At 42.9% G+C, this 19,222-nt stretch overlaps 2 protein-coding genes across 2 annotated transcripts; one reads left to right on the top strand and one right to left on the bottom strand.

Annotated features, from left to right (window-relative positions):
- Positions 1–4,147: 4,147 nt before the first annotated feature.
- LOC147442374 (fluoride export protein 1-like) lies at positions 4,148–5,497 on the bottom strand. Its single transcript, XM_086529650.1, has one exon. It carries the CDS (start codon positions 5,495–5,497, stop codon positions 4,148–4,150), a length of 1,350 nt encoding a protein of 449 aa, XP_086385776.1.
- Positions 5,498–14,831: 9,334 nt separating this feature from the next.
- LOC147442373 (uncharacterized) lies at positions 14,832–18,044 on the top strand. The gene is made up of 2 exons (XM_086529367.1): positions 14,832–17,894; positions 17,972–18,044. Exons 1-2 carry the CDS (start codon positions 14,884–14,886, stop codon positions 18,042–18,044), a joined length of 3,084 nt encoding a protein of 1,027 aa, XP_086385493.1. The 5' UTR covers positions 14,832–14,883.
- The last annotated feature ends 1,178 nt before the right edge of the window (positions 18,045–19,222 follow it).

Below are 19,222 nucleotides of genomic sequence, written 5' to 3'. Positions count from 1 at the left end.
AAATGAGTGAGGTGTTAGTCCCAAAGCTTCAAGTAATATTATCTCTGGTCTAAGCATCTTAGCTATTCTAGGTACTGCTCAAGCTAGAAGAGTTGAGCATATTTACATTGTGTCGCTCATGCTGGTATAGGTGAGAAAAAGAGTCGAAGTCTAAGTACTTAAGTCTGGTGAAGTGAAGGAGAAGGTCCAAAAGACACTCACGTACTGAGCACAGTGAGATACGAGTGGAGAAACTTCTACATCGAAAACCCTTCTTGGAAATTAAGGTGGAAGCTATTGAGACATCTTTTGATGTCACATATGCTACATTTATTCCTCGAAATACCCATCATCTCCTTCTTTCACATTACATGCTTTTGTTGACAAATTTCTCATATGCATATAGAGTGTCTCATAAATGGCACTTGCATCAGGCACTCTTTCCGTGTTTCACCCAAGCACTCAACTTTCATGAACATGTACTTCACGTTCAACTGCTCAACTCCAATAAGAGCGTATACTAAAGGCAATTTTTTTCCCACCGGGTTTTTTTCCCTTTGGTCATCTAGGTTTTAGACCCTAATCTAAAGACACCTATCACCATCCTCCTGTACATATTCCTTCTACATAAAAAATAAGGAAATGCTACTCAAATCAATTGACAAATGAATTGGAGCACCAATTTCAGATCATAGCATAGTTCTCCTCAATGGCGAGTTGAAGAATGGCCTACAATGACAAAGCTGCAGAGAACACTAAAAACATGATTGCGCAGGAAGAAAGAAATCCCCAATGAAGAAGAGAAGACATAAAAGTAATCAGAGGATCTCAAAAGATGAATGGTTACGATGATCGATGTCCGCTCTAATGGATCATAGTTCTTGTTTTGGTTCGACAAAGATACAAGCAGTGCGACAGATGAAGCCAAAACAACAGCAAAGTGTTGACCGCTGGGTCAAAAACACAACATAACTCAAGAACAAAGAAGTCCTCAATGACAAAGAGCAGACATAAGGGTAATCAAAGGATCTCAAAAGCTTTTCCTTGATAATGCGCATCGAATGCTCGGCAAGATTTTGAACCTCAAATTAGAATAATTAAGTCCTGGATTCGGCCTAACAGACAGACTTTGCATCGGAGTGCAACTTGGCCTAAAGAAGTTAAGGGTTTAGCCATACAATTTTTACAAAATACTTACAAAGTTGTCATTGGCTCACAAGATCAGAAAGCCAATCACTCAATTCTACAGATTGTAGAAGTTGTTTCTCAGAATCACAAATACTCCAAAATTCACAGATTTGCTGGAGCAAATGATGGATGGGGCTTTCTCTATCTATGATGATAAGAGTCAAGTTAAACGACATTGGGTTCTTTTTGAATTTATATCTGGCAGTAGACCTATAATGACAGAAACAGATGCTGCAGCTCGGAGCGTGGATGTGAAAGACATAAAGTTCGTTATCAATTATGATTTTCCTGAATCATGTGAAGACTATGTACATCGGATTGGACGAACAAGACAAGCTACTGCAAAGGCTATAGTCTATACTTTCTTTCCAACATCAAAACGACAGCAAAGACTACATCTCCATCGACAATCAGGTCATGTCGAGGATGACATGAACGCGAAAGGGGGGAATGTTGACCGCTGGGTCAACAACACAACATAACTCAAGTTTCGTACCAAAGTCTTATCTTTTGCGAGTTATGAAATGCTGCGGATTATGGCTATAAACGTCATTTGTAATGAGTAGTTATTCTAGTTTCAGAAGCCGGGGTGCAATGGCACTTCCAGATTGTAAATACAAAGCCATTTGACCCTTTCAACCCCAATTTTGATTAAACCCAAGGTATCCTTAGTATATAAGGTACCTAGGTCATTTTGTAAGGCATAATCAAAAACTTTAGCGTTGCTGTCTACTGTGTGTGAGAGAGAAAGAGAGTGAGCGTGAGCTTCATCCTCTTGCTACGCCCGGCTTGCTCAACACATTGGAGATCCGACTGTACCATTGCTGTAGGCTCGAGGAGAGCTACGCGACAACGCCAAGCATTCCACGCGAGACGAAGCGCACACGCCGACGCATGTACGAGCTATTTGTGGCCGTAAGTGTATCAAACGATGTCTAGTATGTGGAAGTGGTGCGTGGCTTGATGAGCTATGAAATGCATGGGTGGCTATGGAAAGCACATTTGGGCGTCAATGTGTGTGCAAGCAGTGGTCTCCTAGTACAAATTGTATCTTTTGAAGGTTTTTCTAAGAGGACAGGTGTGTTGTGGATACCTTGAGTTATAGAGAGGCCTTTGTGTGTGTGAGGTGTGTGTTTCCCCATTCCCCCTCTTCAACGTCTTTTGTTTACCATGTCTCTTCACATCTTGTAGCAATTCAAATAGTGCATGCAATGCATAGCATGTAGCTTCACAATTTCCAATGGTATCTATCACCCACAGTAAATGCACACAATGCGCGCACCTCGACTCTTTCTCCCCTTTCATATCCTAATTTCTGTGTAATTGCATGACAAAGTCTCTCTCTCTCTCTCTCTCTCTCTCTCTCTCTCTAAAGACCTCAAGAGAAAATAATAATGCTTATTCATTTTCACCATGGAACTACCATGAACTCATCACCATCATACATCTTGCATGAAGCATCTCCAATCATCTACAAACCTCTCTCCGCATGCAAATATGGTGGACAACATGCATTATCGTCATAAGCATCATCAAATTGGCTCTACAACATTTTCTAAAACTCATCTTGCAATGACTTCAAAGCAACGTCAATAGACCTTTCCAATGAATCTTGAGGCTTTGGCAATGTTCAATAATGCATTAGCAATGGAACCTTCAATGTAGACTACCTATGTCGCCAGTCCTTGGAAAGCATATGCAGAAAAGAAAACGCATCATGGGACAGACCCTAAGATACATAAACTTTTTTGCCATATCATCTTGAACTCTTAGTTTCATCATCTCCTCCTCTACCTGTGTTATCCAAAACTTTATACAATCAACTTTTGTTCCATAAAAATATACACTATCTTTTTGTTGGTGGCAACTTCAAACCCACGTAACACTTCAACAATGCATGCTTAATCAACTTCCATCTATACTGAACATGCTCGAGAAGTTCAACATAGGACTGCCAGGTATCTTTCCACAGTTTTTGATATATGAATTTGGTCATCGCCTCATCATCAAAAAATACCAAGATCATACATCACATCTTCTACAAAAATCACCCAAGCTAATACATCCTCGTCTTCTCTTCCACAAACAAATACATGAGCATCCTTATTCAGGGTCATCCTTGACAAGTCACATCAATTAACAATTGTAAGCAATTTTTAAGTGCACAATTGGTAAAATCCTCATTCCCGAGGAGAATCGCCAAAAGATGATGGGAAAAAGGGATGGCCAAAGCACACACTCCAACATCCACACCTGATACCATCTGAAACACTTCTCTTGTGGTATTTCTTGGCTGAAAAACACAACTAAGATACGAAGTTGACCTTATCGGGCCCTAGAAAAAGGTGAGCTCATTCCTATGAGTCCCATAATCTCTCGCATCAACACCCAAAACCAAGTTCAAGCATGGCCACACTTGCATGCATACACAATTTTGGGGAGACTTGCTTCACGTTCTCACAATTGCACAACAGATTAGGGGCCATGTCAATTCTTCAATTGCTCTCTCCCTCTTCCTCTCATCGAGCGACAGACATGGCAAGGTTGCAAAAACTTATATACAGGCCACCATCAAGCATGGTCATTGGTCCTTATCATGCATTGCAAGAAGGTGGGGCTCAAAGGCTTCTACACAAATTAGTGAGCACTTGAGCAGTGCATGCGCACTTTGGTAATGCTCTTGCGCACGTCTTTTGGGAATCATGTCTCCACACAACTTGTAGCGATTCAAATAGCGCTTGCAATGCATGGCATGCAACTTCACAATTGCCAATGGTATCTATCGCCCACAGTAAACACACGTACTACACCTCCACATCGTGCATGCGATATGATTACTACAGAGCACTACATGCTTCTTCCTCATCACCCATCCCTTTCATATCCATTTGTCTATGTAATTGCATGACGGATTATCTCTCTCTCTCTCTCTCTCTCAAGAGAAAAGAATATAGCTTACTCATTTTCATCCATGGAAATGTCATTTTACATAATCAAGAGTCCATGATGGGATTGAATACAGGAATATACAGAGGAATAAACCTAAAATCAAGGTTAGGAGAGTGTACATATAAGCTTTCAATTTTTTGCGACCCATGTACATTGTGTAGACTTCTGCAACAAAGGTTGAGACAGTGCTCAAGCATCCTATGAAGCCCAATTGGAGGCCTCCAAAAAGCAAGACATTAGTATCATTGGTCTTCACAAATCGTAGGAGGCCAAGAATACCCGCCAAACTAGCTCCTATAAGGTTTGCCAAAAGGGTTCCTAGTGGTATCCACTTCACCTTCCCACCAACGCCCTTACCATTAAAACTTGCCAAATGCCATCTCATCCAAACACCCAAAGGTGCTACCAAGCATGCAAACCACAAGATGCATAGCTTTTGCGAACTATGACCACCAATAAGCAAGCATAAAGCTGCTCCCCATAAGCAAAGTGCTATAAATACACTGACCGTTGATCTCAATATCCTATGATGAAAGCTAACTGATATTTGCATGTTGGAAATCTCCTGAGTAGGAGTGAGCCTTTGGGAATGACGGATGGCACTAATCATTGTCTCTGAGGCTTTTGCTGAGTCAATACCCACGAGAAGGGAGATCATCACTGCGCACATGCCCAAAAGCAGGCCTGTAAGAGATGCTACTACATTGCCAGTGGTAAAAAGTATAACCATTTTTTGATTCCATCCGGCATATGTAGTAATACTTCCCATGAGTCCTGTTGAAAGCCCAAGTGCTAAAGGTTCTGAAAAAGAGCGAATGTGCTCCTTGAATACAATTCCAAACCATCCCATAAAAAATGAGCCTACCATATTGGCTGGCAGGTCTCTATATACAATACTTGACTCATGCGCGACAGACAATACATCATCAAAGAGAACTTCCAAGCCATATCGAATAAGAACCCCAAGTATTCCAAAAAACTCTAGATGCGCTAAGATATCAAGATGTTGAAGGAAGCATGTACATTTCTTCACATTCAAGTCTTGTTTTGAAGCTGTTGAAGGAAATGTTGTGGGCTCTCTCTGAAAGGAACCCAACTCAGTATCAATATGTTCATTTTCCACATGATGTATGCACGAGAGACATGAGCGATAATGTGATGGTGTTGTTGAGGTCGACAGTCTTCTGCATGATAGAGATTTTCTCAATCTCCAACTTTCCAATTCCTTGCTGTGTAATGTTGCTTCTTCCTCTAGCTCTTCTTGCAGCCACTTTGTTCTCAGCTGCTTGATCTCGCCGGTAGACCACGGGTCAGAGATCTGATCATTACCATATTCACCGGACTTTGCAACAATTGCATCGTCATCTTTTGCTTCTTCCATAGCGTTTTAAGACTTCAAGATCTCTCTCTCTCTCTCTCTTCTCGTGGTTTTGTCACTTGTATGAATAATTATTATATAGGTTTTGCCACCTCGAAAAGCTCCGTAAATTCGTTGACGTCTTGAAAAGCACAATTAGAACGGCTATAGCGCAAGTTCAGCCCATCGCTGCCAGCGCTTTGTAGTGTGTACCTATGCTGGCTACCTAGCTCGTTTCGAAGGTCTGCACGGAGCTGGAATCCACCTAGCTAGCCTTTTTGCAAATAGGCACCCATTTGGAGGCTATATATGCCAGCTCAGTAGAAGCTCCTGGCGGCTTCGTTTTGGAGCGAAGGAAGTGGTTTTCCGATGCTGCACATTACTGCATATACTTACGTAATATGAGGCAGTACTAATTTCCACTTCTTGTTGCGAAGTTGGGCAGGAATCCAAGCTACTGGCTCAGCAGGTCGTTGACGTAGAGAATTCAATTGTTGTAGTGCACACACACACACACACAGAGAGAGAGAGAGAGAGAGAGAGAGAGAGAGAGAGAGAGAGAGAGAGAGACTCTTATAATAACACCAAAACTGATACAAAATAACTGGATGTGCTCAATAGGAGAATGAGCATACAAGATGTGAGGCTGAATGGCCAATATATAGAGTGGAGATGAACGATCGATGCCTAAACCATAGGGAAGTACTTACATTTGTGGTATGTCGCTAAATTTGGGTGTTGATGATAAATTTTGTGGGAGGTTTGGTAGTGGAAATTCAACGTCACAAAAAGGTCAAAAAGTAAATTTTCTAACATTCCCCCTTGAGGGTGAATGACCTATTGCAGAAAACTAGAAATCCCCCCTTCAAGAAGGAGTTTTTCCATGATGTGTGATAGATAATCCGCAGTAGGAAGCAGTTTGCTTTGTAGCACACACCAATTCTGTTAAAAAAACAGCCCAATTTTCCTTTGTAGGCACATAGTATAGTTGCAGAAAACCTTCAACAACTAGCTCCTTCAAAAAATGAAAGCTAATGCAACATCTTTGAGCTCGGAGCATGGAGTTAAGGAAATCGTTGATTAATTTTCGCAGTAAAGCAGTACTAGTTCGTCACTAGCTGATAGCATAAGGTAAGCTCTTGAAGAAGTTTGAATAGCCAAAGCGCTTCACGAGTAGCAAGAGTAGCACAAACATATTCTTCCCCAGGAGATGAGGAGGTAGTAGAAGCCTGACACTTGGTTTTCCATATAATGGGGCCTCTTGCAAGTTGAAAAATGTAACCACCGGTAGAGTAGTAGTGTGAGTCATCTCGAGCCTACTTTGCATCCACATAGCCAGAGATGGAGAGTAGCATAATAGGATCAAAGTGATGTGTAATGGCATAGTACTTAGTGGTATTAAACTCGTGAAGAGTGTACTTAGCAGTTTGCTTGTATGCTTTGCAAGGCTTAGCCATACAGCGAGAGAGAAGGTGTCCTGTGTAGAAGAGATCAAAGCAACTGCAAGAGACCAGATACCGTTATTACCCATAGTAGTGTAGAAAGTGAAAGAAAGGCCAAAAAGATGAATAAACTTGTATATATGCGTGATACTCAAAGGCTCAATTATGATTTAGAAGAAGAGAAGCGACTTTAGAAGAGCATGAGCTCATATCATAATATTGCAATAATTTCTCAATGTATTTGAGATGAGAAATCTTTATCCACTTACCTATGGGGTCCATGATTACGTCATTGCCAAGAAAGTACTTCATAGGGCCTTTATCAATGATGAGAAAACGTCTCATTGGTGTCACTTAATTAGACAGCACTAATCACAAAATCATGTTGTAGTGGCTGGCCACTACTATCATAATTATGATTTTGTTACCCAAGTAAATAATGGAAGTAATTTGGATCTAAAATTCCAATTGCATTTGGATTTTATTTACGATGATTGGTTCCGGACACTGCGTATAGAATTGGACTTCAAATCTATGAGAATTTATTGTCGACCAATGAGTGTGACCAATGATATCATGATCCATCAAGATATGACTTATACTACTTTTTCTTTTGGTATAGGATACTAAAAAATACAGTATGTGGTTGAAGATAGACCTAAGAAAATTCACTTGTTTAAATTTAAGAATTTATTTTCCATACATGATTTTAACCATTATTTTTTTGACAAGTATCCTTTGCAGATTTTTAACTTAGCAATTGAGGACAATTAGTGCTTTTCTAACAAAGAGGTATGTAATGAGAATGGAAATATGTTTATTAATTGCAGCTGATAGGTGGCAAAAGCATAAGCAATCAATGGACTACGTGAAAGGATAGCACATTTATGAATATTCTATTATTAATGTTCTCTTTATGAGCTATGGTCATTGTACATTTGAAAAGATAATTTGTATTCATGTTGAGCATTCAAAAAATCAATAAATAAATGTATGCAAGAGAAAAATGTTCACTCTTGCACAAGAGGAAAATTGCACCCACTGTGTTCACCTTCTCTCCTGCCCTCTTACCTTCCTTGTCATTTCAATGTATCACTCTACTCTAGGAGGTGTACTTATACTTGATTTTGTGATCGCTCTCACTCTTTGTCTCTCTCTTATCACATTTATCTTTGATTATATGCAAGCATGATTCATCAAGTATGAAGATCTGTTGTTTTTATGGCTTGTAATATATTATTTTTAGTATTTTGTAGGGCCCTATACTCTCCCAAATATTGGAGGCAGCATGTCCATCAATGGGCTGCAAAAGAGAGCACACATGGTGGACAGGAAGCCACTTCGGTGTTGAGATGGTTGACCAGGAAAAAAAGAAACGTTAAAGGTTGAATGCAAATTTCATAGAATTACAAAAAAATTGGTTTTCACATGTTGGGTGAGGAGATTGTTGAGGTACCAATTTGCCATGCTTACTGCGATCGAGAGTTAATGCTGATGATGAGGATACGATGCTAGGAGGTAAGGGTGGTTGACCGAGAAAGGAACCTTCATCAAATATGTCAAAAAAAAATGAAGCACCCATGCTCTGGTAAATGAAAAAAATTAGCTTTGACTCTAAAGCAATATCCATAGCCTACAAATAAAGCTTGACTGGCGCATGAAGCGAATTTTCAAGCAGGATATATTGAGAGGATACATGGGTCTACATTACATGCGTAAACAGGGTTTGTTGTGTTTGAAGATGCAGAGATGAGCGAGATGAGGAGGGTGACCATGTCAAAGTGTATAAGGCATGGTGTCAGTATTCTGTGACGATGGAATAGAATTTTGTGAATAGTAAGCAATATTAATTGATTCTTTCCAATAAGAATCTTCCATATGAGCTTGAAGTAGCATGGCAAATGCAACCTAGAATAGTGTGCAATTTTTATGTTTGGCATGGTCAACCTATTGTGAATGACCTAGAATAGTAAATTTGTGGGGGATATTGACTCCGTTAGATAGCTAATTTCATGAGAAATATATTCCCCCCCATTATAAGTGTGAAGACCTTAATACAATGATCATGCTAATTCTTGACTAGAGCCTTAAAATGCCAAAAATGAGTCATAATTGTCATTTTCTTGGCCATATAGTATGTAGCCGTGTATTCCAAGTAATCATCAATGAAAACTAGCATGTATTTGTAGCCAATAATAAATAAGACAAGTAGTGAGCCACATACGTCTAAATGGATCATATTAAGTGGTGCTAATGCTTGTGTGATAGAACTGGGAAATGGTGTTTTGTGTGCTTTAGCTATCTAGAATGCATCCTTCTCATAGTCAAATAGGGGTGATCTATTTAGGAAGACCTAAAGAAAGTTGGTAGTGGGTAATCTCATGCAAAAAACAGTGAGAAATATGTCCTAGTCTATAGTGCCATTTGAGAGCATTTTCATGTGAAGGGGTATTAACATCAATGGACAGGAGTGGCCAAGTGAGTAGAGGCAACCAATTTTGGAAACATGTAGACTGACGAGACGACCATTGATGTCTCTAGCTAGAAGCTTGCAACCTTCATTATTGTTTTCAACTTTAATACTTTTAGAAGTTGGCTCACCGAAAAAAATTAGATTTTTCATTAGTCCAAGAACCTATTATAGCTTTGAAATGGTATTCTAGAGACCACTGGGAATATTAATAAGAACATCTCCATAATCTTTGGCATATTGGATATTGTCATCTCCTATCCAGACTTCAAGTGGATGATCAAGGTATGTAAGATTAGATAGCCAAGAGAATTGATGGGTCATGTCATGTGTAGTTCGAGCATCTAATAGCCATACTTGCTAAATGGAGAAGAGATAGTAGTGGAATATAACAGCATGGGATAATGAGGGCTACTATCATATGTAGAGATTTTAGCATATTGGGCTTGGCCTAGGATAGATGTGGAGGGAAATGAGGGTCTGGTTAGCCAAGTGCTCCATGAAAAACTCCGTAATCTAATTGGGTTTACTCCTTCCATTGCCAGATCAAAATGAATACAACGAGGATCATCCTTAAATGTAGGCCATATTTTCTCTATGAGATTCAATGCACAAGAGTGAGTAGGCACCCGCAATATATCTTCTGTGGATCTAGTATTTGTATTCCATGTCATCAATGAGGCTATGGACTTGAACCTAAACATGCTCTTTGTTCTTGGAATGATAGGAAAGTGTCGAAGAATTTTTGCAAGGACAAATTTTCCTTGTGTGTCCTCTCTATACTTGTTTGATCCATAATTGTAACACTATTCCAAATTCACATGTTCATTGAAAAAGAGTATACAATAATTAGGGTATGCATGTATTTTGTGGTAATCCAAGCCCCTAGTTAGTAAGAATCTTATTAGCCGCTGGATGGGTAGGGGGCACGTGATTCCCTTTCGACAATATTTGCTTGTTGTGCAACTTGTCATTACATCAAAAAGTGAACACAATGATGATATTATTGAACTTTAAATTGGATTGATGCATGATCAGGATACAATATATTTACCCAAAAATCTCTCTAACACTCATTTCAGAACACCCATAAACAGACTGTAGATTAATCATTGCTAAGGTGCTACGGAGAACTGAGATTTTTGCACCATTGTAAAGCGTCATACATGCAAGATTTTGTATCATCTCACTCTCTTGATTGTTTCTATCATGCCATCAATATGGACAGGATGTCTGAGGTTGATTCGTAGTGTTGCAATGAATGTTGTCTCCACCTTGGTTTTCAATAATGGGGTCCATGTCAAAGAATTAACCAATCTAACATCTACTCCATCTCAACTTCTTGGAATGTGGCATCGAGTATTGATGGGGTAGACTTCATCGATGATTGTTTGTTTGATAATTCCCTTCTCTATGATGAAATATTTTAGAATATATGATGCTTGCACCATGCACAAGGACACACCATCCTATCATGCATACTTTATCTACCAATGATGCAACAAACTAGAAAATTACTCTTGTTATAAGTACACACCCATGTATACATGACAATGCATGTACCTAGATCCAATACAAACCCTAATCTAGTACATGCAGATTACTTAAATGGACCAATTTAATACAGACCAAATTTATAAAGACTGCCATTTCTGAAGATCATTTGCATTTTTGGAATCCATTTGCATTTCTAAAAGCTATTTGTGTTATGGAAGTCCACTTGCATTATTTTCCTTTATTTGTCGAATTCTGTTTGCATTTTTTAAGTACATAAGCCATTTTTGAAGTCCGTTTGTATTTTTTCGATCATTTGCCACTGGATCTAGCTACCTCACATTCTCTAGCGACACCCGATCCCCGCACACCTCGGTCTAGAGGTGCAAAGAGATTAGGACCACCAAATAATAATCTCTTCTTTATTGGCCAATGCCTATATTCAAGAGTTTGACATAAGTACACACCCATGTCTACATGACAATGCATGTATGTAGATCCAATACAAACCCTAATCTAGTATATGTAGATCCAATACAAACCCTAATCATGAGGAGGAAGAGCAAACCATAGGTGAAGATCAAAGTGAAGATGAAGCTTTGGAAGATGTACAAGAGGTCTGATCTTACAAAGAGAGAATGTGGCACATATCGGAGGATGTTTAGGTTTAGAGGGGGTGGATGTCGTGCTGTAACACGTACATAGAGGGAACACATGCTACAAGATCTATCTTGCAACTTTTTAGATACGTAATTATATTTCCTGTAATGTACATATGCATATCTAAGTATAATAATAAGCTTTCTATCTCATCCTATTATTTATCTCAAGGGTAACATATTCTTACTTTACCGTCAAAAGGTACTATGGACAAAGCGTCAATAGCTCCACCTCTTTAACTTGGGGCAAAAAGCATTGATCCTTTATTTCTACTATCTCATTATCATCTCACACCCTAGCTAGATCCTATATCTAGGATAAATTCCAATATATATATATTCTATGTGTTTTTCTTATATTTCTTTTTAAATAGCTAATAGGAAGGAATCAAATCCTAGTGGGACACTAGGTGGCATGATTTTAGAAGATACTCTTATTTTAATGCAATATTGCAAGCATGAGTACAAAATTTTTTCAAGGAGCAATGTCATGCTTTCATATGGCATGAGGTGTCCATTGGAATCAAATAAAAGTCTAGGATAAGTGGACCACAAGAAGACTTTTGCTGCCAAAACTGTACCCTATTTTGATGACTTTTTTACACAAGGTTTCAATCCGAATTGGAAAAAGTATATTAAATGGAAGTCATAGCTAATAAGCTGAATTCTCTGTACATATTTCTACTTTTTGATTTGGAGCCACGGTTGAGGAGAGAAGATCAAAATACTGGACCCTAGTCTACCCACTTCATGCAGGGACAGCTCGTTTCCAACTTTTCCAGTTTTTGTTCACACTGGCTCTTCTCTTGTTGTGTAAATCCTTGGGGGTTCCCTTCACCTATAAAAGGGAACCTCTTCTTCCTTGGAAACCATTCAAGCCATTGATGAGAGTAATTCATGAGAAAGTGAGTAGTAATGCCTAATTGTACTTAGCCATTAACATAAGCCTAAGCCTACACTTTCTCCTAGAGGAAGACTAGCCATCCTTGTAAGCTATCCTTGGAAGATCAACTCTAATCAAAGAAGGTCTTGAACTTCGTGTATCAATCAAAGTGGAAGTCTTCCCTCTTCTTCTCTCTCCATCAAAAATGGTGTCGAAGGGTTTGTCAAGTAGGATGTTTTCTACATTGATACTTTGTTGATTTCTTGTTGTTTTCTTTTTCATCTCTAATCCAACATATATATATATATCTAATCTCATCTCCTTAACCAAACCTATCTCTCTCACTCTTATAAATTCATTCTCTCTATAAATTCTAGGTTCCCCTTGCTACAGGTACATCGCTCCCGCAGTATCCTTATTGCCTATGGGCAAGAATAGGGCTTGGGAGGGTAAACTCTCTTCTCTTCTCTTCCCTTGTCTTCTCTCATATCTACATTTTGCACATACTAGATTATCATAGATGAATAATCCACATGATGAGAATTTCTATCGCTTTCACTCTATGCGATCTATTAGAATTAACGTATCGATTAGCCATAAAATACACTGTCAACAACGTATAGTGTTTGTCTTTGGCCCACAAAGACTCAATGAAATACTCCTTTCACCAGATCCCATCATACTACCGCTTATAGACTATAAATTTTCTTTTTATGTGAGTGTAATTATCTTGTTATGAACCAAGAGGATTTGTACACACAATTAATCCCGGTGTCAAGAAGTGCGCAGTGCTACTAGAAAAGCATCGGGCCTTTGACTGTGAGGATTCGTAGCAAAATCAAGCAAGGCGTAGACGATTTGAAGCCAAAAACAAACTAAAAAAGAAAAAAACTCCAGCCATGAAAGCTCCACTTTGAAAAATAACCAATACTAACTTAAAACTCTTGTGTGTGAGAAGATTAGGTGTAGCCTCGCTCCCAATTGCACAGATACAATTGTCATTCGACCTTTTAAAAACCCTACATTTACGGTTCGATTCTTCATCGTGACCATTTCATGCAAGCTTTAGTACTTCATTGGAGAAGCCCAAGTAGTTATTGAGGAGGGGAAACCCTAATTGGAGGCCTCACAGCCTCAACCATGTAGTGGAAGCAGCACGGGACTGCATTAGCACCGTGTAGAGGAATGGTTGTATCTCCTTGATCATGTACCCAAATGAGCTCATTCTTGGCTCTAAAAATTCCCACACAAATTGATCAACCACGCCAGTGTCATTGATGTGGAGTTTTGAGCATTTTTTATGCTACCTTTGACCATTTTTAGGCCATTTTTAGCCCAAAAATGTCACTTTTTGTCCGTAGAAAGCCCAAACGAGCTAGGAAAAATCCCTAGAATTGTGGAAAAATCCCATTGGGCTAAAATTTGATGTTGAACGTCATTTTCCCACTTGGTAACCACTTTGGACACGTCTTTCAGACCAGCGCACGAAACCTGCTATTTTTGGAAGCGATTGCACGCATTGAACTTTCTAGGCAAAATGAGCGTACTGTTGGGATCCTCGTGAGGGGGAACTTTTCCCACGCGCGCCGGCGGTCCCTCCTTGCCCCTAGCGCCCCCACATGGGCTGTCCCTCATGCGGCCCGGCGGTCCACGTTCCCATTTCTAACCTAACTCCCGCTAACCTAACTTCTCACCGTGGACGGCACTTGAGGGGGACCGAGGCCCGTTTGGTGATTTGCCCCTCTCCGCGGCCACGCTCCCCGCGGGCCGATTTGACGACTCGTGGACCCGTCGCTCCTGTGAACCAAACATGACTCCGGGAGCCCCCGAGAGACTCTATGCAAGTAAGAGCCCCGCTTGGGCCGTGGCCGGGCCCCGAGGGTCCCGTGGACCAAAACGGCCCGGGACGCAACCGCGGGGCCGTTTCGGCATTTTGATCAGATTTTGGAACCGCGGCTCCTGGACGGGACCGACGGTGACTCCTTGAGAGGGATTTCTACCTCAAGGCCATGGGGCTTGGGTGGTTTGCCTGAGCGCCCCGAATTAAAGGACTTATAAGGGAGTAGTACTCCACTCTTGGTGAACCGTGCGCATCCTGCCGGGGTAGCCAAGAGGGGGCCGGTTGTTCAACCGGAGCCGGGGTGGCAGTCCTCACGTCCATAAAACCATTTACCCTTTCTAGGTTGGAGTTAGGTTAACCCAGTCTTCAGAGGCGCTGGAGAGGCCTCCGTCCCTTTTGTAATCATCTTTTTGAATCAATACAAGCGCCCGTCACGGGCTTGTTTCAACTATCTTGTCTCGCGCGTCCCTTTGAAATTCTTGCTCAACTTGTTGTGAAGTCGGCTAACTTGTGTTCAGGTGAAGGATCGGCGAACGCGCGTGGCCCCTAAGTCCCATTTACGGGCCGCTCTTCAGGGTCCCGTAACACTTGGTATCAGAGCTAGAAATTCAAAAGCTGGTCTATGCCTAACAGAGGGGGACAAAGACCCGCCGAAAGTGACTCCAGTAGCACTCCCCTACCCGCCGCGAGATTAGAAGAGATTGCAGCGGACGGTGTGATTGACTCTTGGGAGTATTCCAGGTGGATACGTTCTCAAGGGAGACTACAACGCCTAGACCCTATCAGCGAAGCCGGACCAGAGTTTGAGTCCGCGCCTTCGTCACCCAACGAAATGAGTCACGCAGATGGAGACTCATTTCATGGGGAGAGGAACGACCCTCCCCGCAATGACAGAATGGAAAGGTGGGAGGCTATACTAGAGTCTCAAGCCGCGCTGGTTCAACAGCTCGTACAGGTAAGTCTGTTGAATGCTCAGAATGCCGCAGCAGACAAAGGAAAAGGACCGGCAAGCACGTCGGGAGCTCCCGCGAGTGGGAGTGATGGGATGGGGAGTTTCAAGCCCATCAAACCCACTCCCTACTCGGGTCAACGGGACTCAATGATACTGGAGAAATGGATCCGCGACACAGAGAGCTTCTACCGCACAAGCAAAATGGAAGAACATTTATGGACATCAGTGGTGTCTCATTTCTTAACAGAGGAGGCTTACAGTTGGTTCCTTTTAGAAGAGAGGAAAAACCCCTACATGTCATGGACCCGCCTCAAGGCTGAGATGCGGGACTACTTCGTTCCGAAGAATGAAGACTTTAGACACTTAGACGAATGGAGGACCATCACCCAAGGCGAAAGCAAGCTGCAGGAGTATGTGTCCAAATACAGGCAGTCCATGCTGAAAGTGGAACAGATGACTTGGGAGAGAGTGAGACTCCATGGGTTCCTCTATGGGCTAAAGGATTGGGCCCGTAGGGAGATCGAAAAGCAGAATCCGGCCGACTACATGGCGGCGCTGGCCATGGCAGAAAGGCTAGTGGACTCAGACTTGCGCCGAAAGGGGGCCACCAGCTCAAAGTCTGGGGGAAGTGGGCATGCCCCTTTCAACTCGAACAAAAATCAGTCTTCAGCTGGGCCCCAAAGGAGCGAGCCCGCAGGCAGCTTGTCAAACCAGCCCCGACTGTACGGGAGCTTTCGCAACAATGCGCCAAGCAGCTACAGCGGCTCGTCGAGTAGCAGGAACTTCTCGGTGAACCAGCCTGGAGGGGCCCCTCAGCGGACGCTGCCTTGGAGGGCGAATCCTTCCCGCCCTTGCCGTAACTGTGGAGGTCCTCACTGGGATAATGATTGTCACAAAGCTAGCTCTCAGTCTCGAGCTCACTCCGCTTGGGCCAATGAGACCAACGCTGACAGGACAGGATCTTCACAAGTGCAGATCACTGAGATCACGGAGCAAGAGTCTGAAAGTGGAAACAAAGAGTCTACCGAAGGGACGGTCCGTGTAGGAGCCATCAAAGCTTCTCTACACTGCCTAGCAGCTCGTATCAAACCGATCCCAAATATGTATGTCAAGACAGTGATCAATGGGCAATCGCAATTGGCGATGCTCGACTCGGGAGCGAGTCACAACTTCATCTCACCATCATGTGCCAAACGCTTGGGAGTAAAGACCTGCAAGCCCGGGGGAGGACGAAGCATCTCAGTGGGCTTCGTACAAGGCGAAGACTCGAACACCGCGATGGCTTACGACGTGGCGGTCCAAGTAGGTGAATGGCGAGCCAAAGTGGACTTCATCGTTGTGCCCATGGACTCCTACGACATGATGTTTGGCCTGGCCTGGTATGACTCCTACGTGATGGGGTTGTATGCCAAGGGCATGAATCAACTGATGCTGGACATGAATGGTAAGGGGGTGATTGTCCCGATCATCCGACCTATGGACGCGCCTCCCGCCCGCAAGACTACTCAAGAAAAAGCTCCGCCGAAACCTCAACCTTACTTGCCACCTCAAGCCCGAGGGCAGGTGAACGCAGCTCAAACTAAGACACCAACGCCGACGAAAACGGAAAAAGGAAAGACTCGAGTTAGCTGGGATGACCTCGTCCCAGACTCAATGTGGATCTCACCAAAGCAAGCAGAGAAGGCTCTCAAACAAGGGGCCCAGGTTCACTGCTGTGTGATGAAAGTAGCACTAACAGATTCAGATGAGGAGTGCACTATCGGGGATAATCGTATCATCAAAGTGATTGAAGAATTCAAAGACGTGGTACCGCCGCAGCTCCCAGCTGGGCTCCCACCTAAGCGAGCAGTGGACCACAAGATCGAACTAGTGCCTGGCCATTCGCCGCCAGCCCGTCCACCCTACCGAATGGATGCCACACAACTACAGGAACTGAAGAAGCAACTCGGAGAACTACTTGAAGCAGGTTTTATCAGGCCTAGCAAGTCCCCTTACGGGGCCCCGGTGCTTTTTGTCACAAAGAAGGACGGCTCATCTAGGCTCTGCGTCGACTACAGAGCCCTGAATAAAATAACCATCCGGAACAGGTACCCTCTGCCGCACATGGATGATCTAACAGACAGGTTGGCAGGGGCAAAATACTTCACTAAGGTCGATCTACGATCAGGATACCACCAGATTCGGATTGTGGATGAAGATGTGCACAAGACAGCTTTCAGGTCACGGTATGGAGCTCACGAATGGCTAGTGCTTCCCTTTGGCCTCACCAATGGAGTAGCGACCTTCTCAGCTGGAATGGATACAGATTTCGGCGACATGCTGGATGAATTCCTCATTGTGTACCTGGATGACCTGCTAATCTACAGCAAAACTTTTGAAGAGCATGTGGAGCATGTGCGACAGGTGCTCCGCAGACTCAGGGAATGCAAGTGGTACGCGAAACTGGAAAAGTGCGTCTTCGCAGTACAAGAAGTGGAATTCTTGGGCTTCTTGGTCACTGCAAATGGAATTCGCGTGGATCCTAAAAAGATTGAGGCCGTGGTGAACTGGCCTGCCCCTCGAACAGTTACACAGGTACGCGAGTTCGTGGGTTTCACTCAGTATTGCCGAAAGTCCATCAAAGATTTTTCGAAGATCATGGCCCCCATAACAGACACCACCAAGGGCTCGCTAGCGTTCAAGTGGACAGATGAAGCCCAACGAGCTTTTGAGCACATCAAACAGGTAATGTGTTCCTTACCGGTACTTAAACTCCCAGAATTCGACAAGCCATTCGAGATTCACACCGACGCCTCACGCATCGCACTGGGAGGGGTACTAATGCAAGCTGAAAGACCAGTAGCCTACATTTCGAAGAAGTTTACAGACCCGCAGAAGAGATGGGCTACACACGAACAGGAGATGTATGCAGTGGTATACTGCCTTGACCAATGGCGTCACTATGTATTGGACAAGCATACTAAAGTATACACAGATAATGTTTCTCTGAAGTATTTCCAGACACAACCTAAGCTCTCTCACAAACAGAGTCGGTGGCAAGATCAGTTAGCAGAATATGACATAGAAATCATACATAAACCGGGCAAGCAGAATGCAATGCCAGATGCCCTCAGTCGCATGCCCGAGGTGAATGCAGTCAGCATAATAAGCAGTGATGAAGTACTGGACCAGATCCGCGAGGCCAGTAAGACAGACCCCGCAGTGTTACAGATGATGCAGAGTTGGCGACAAGGCAAGACTTCCGTGGGGCTGTTCGACCTGCGGGATGGGCTATGGTATGCCCATAACCGCGTGTATGTACCAGATGATCCTACACTCAAAGCAAAACTACTTTGGGAAACCCACGACTGCAAAGTTGCAGGACACGGTGGGCAAAAGAGATCCTTTGACAGGTTAAGCCGTCACTTTTTCTGGCCGAAGATGCAGGAAGATGTGGTGGAATATGTAAGAACGTGCCCAACTTGCCAGTTAGTCAAGGCACAACGAATAAAGCCAGCAGGGCTTTTGATGTCTATGCCTACACCATCTCGCCCCTGGGATGTGATAAGCATGGACTTCATTGTCGACTTACCCGAAAGCCACGGATTCACTACCATCTTCGTGATCGTGGACTACTTTTCAAAGCAGGCGCACTTCATTCCCGCAAAGCCGCCCCTTACAGCCTACCAGACAGCGCGGCTTTTCTTCAAACATGTCTTCAAGAATCACGGACTCCCATTGGCCATTGTTTCGGATCGCGATGGGCGATTCTTAAGCGACATGTGGCGGGAGTTATTCAAGCTCCTAGGCACACAGCTCAGGTTTTCTTCGGCCTATCACCCCCAAACAGATGGGCAGACCGAGCGAATCAATCAAGGCATCGAAGATTACATCCGTTGCTATGTCCAAGCAGATCAAAAGGATTGGGCAGACTTTCTGGAAGTCCTTGAGTTTCAGTACAATAGCAGTGTGCACTCGGGGACAGGATACACCCCGTTTGAACTAGCCACAGGTAAAGAGGTGATCACGC

The sequence above is a fragment of the Adiantum capillus-veneris genome, chromosome 14 (genome assembly GCF_014529385.1).
Source record: "Adiantum capillus-veneris isolate H3 chromosome 14, ASM1452938v2, whole genome shotgun sequence".
Taxonomy (NCBI): Eukaryota; Viridiplantae; Streptophyta; class Polypodiopsida; order Polypodiales; family Pteridaceae; genus Adiantum; species Adiantum capillus-veneris.
This window is presented reverse-complemented; position numbering and strand designations above follow the sequence as displayed.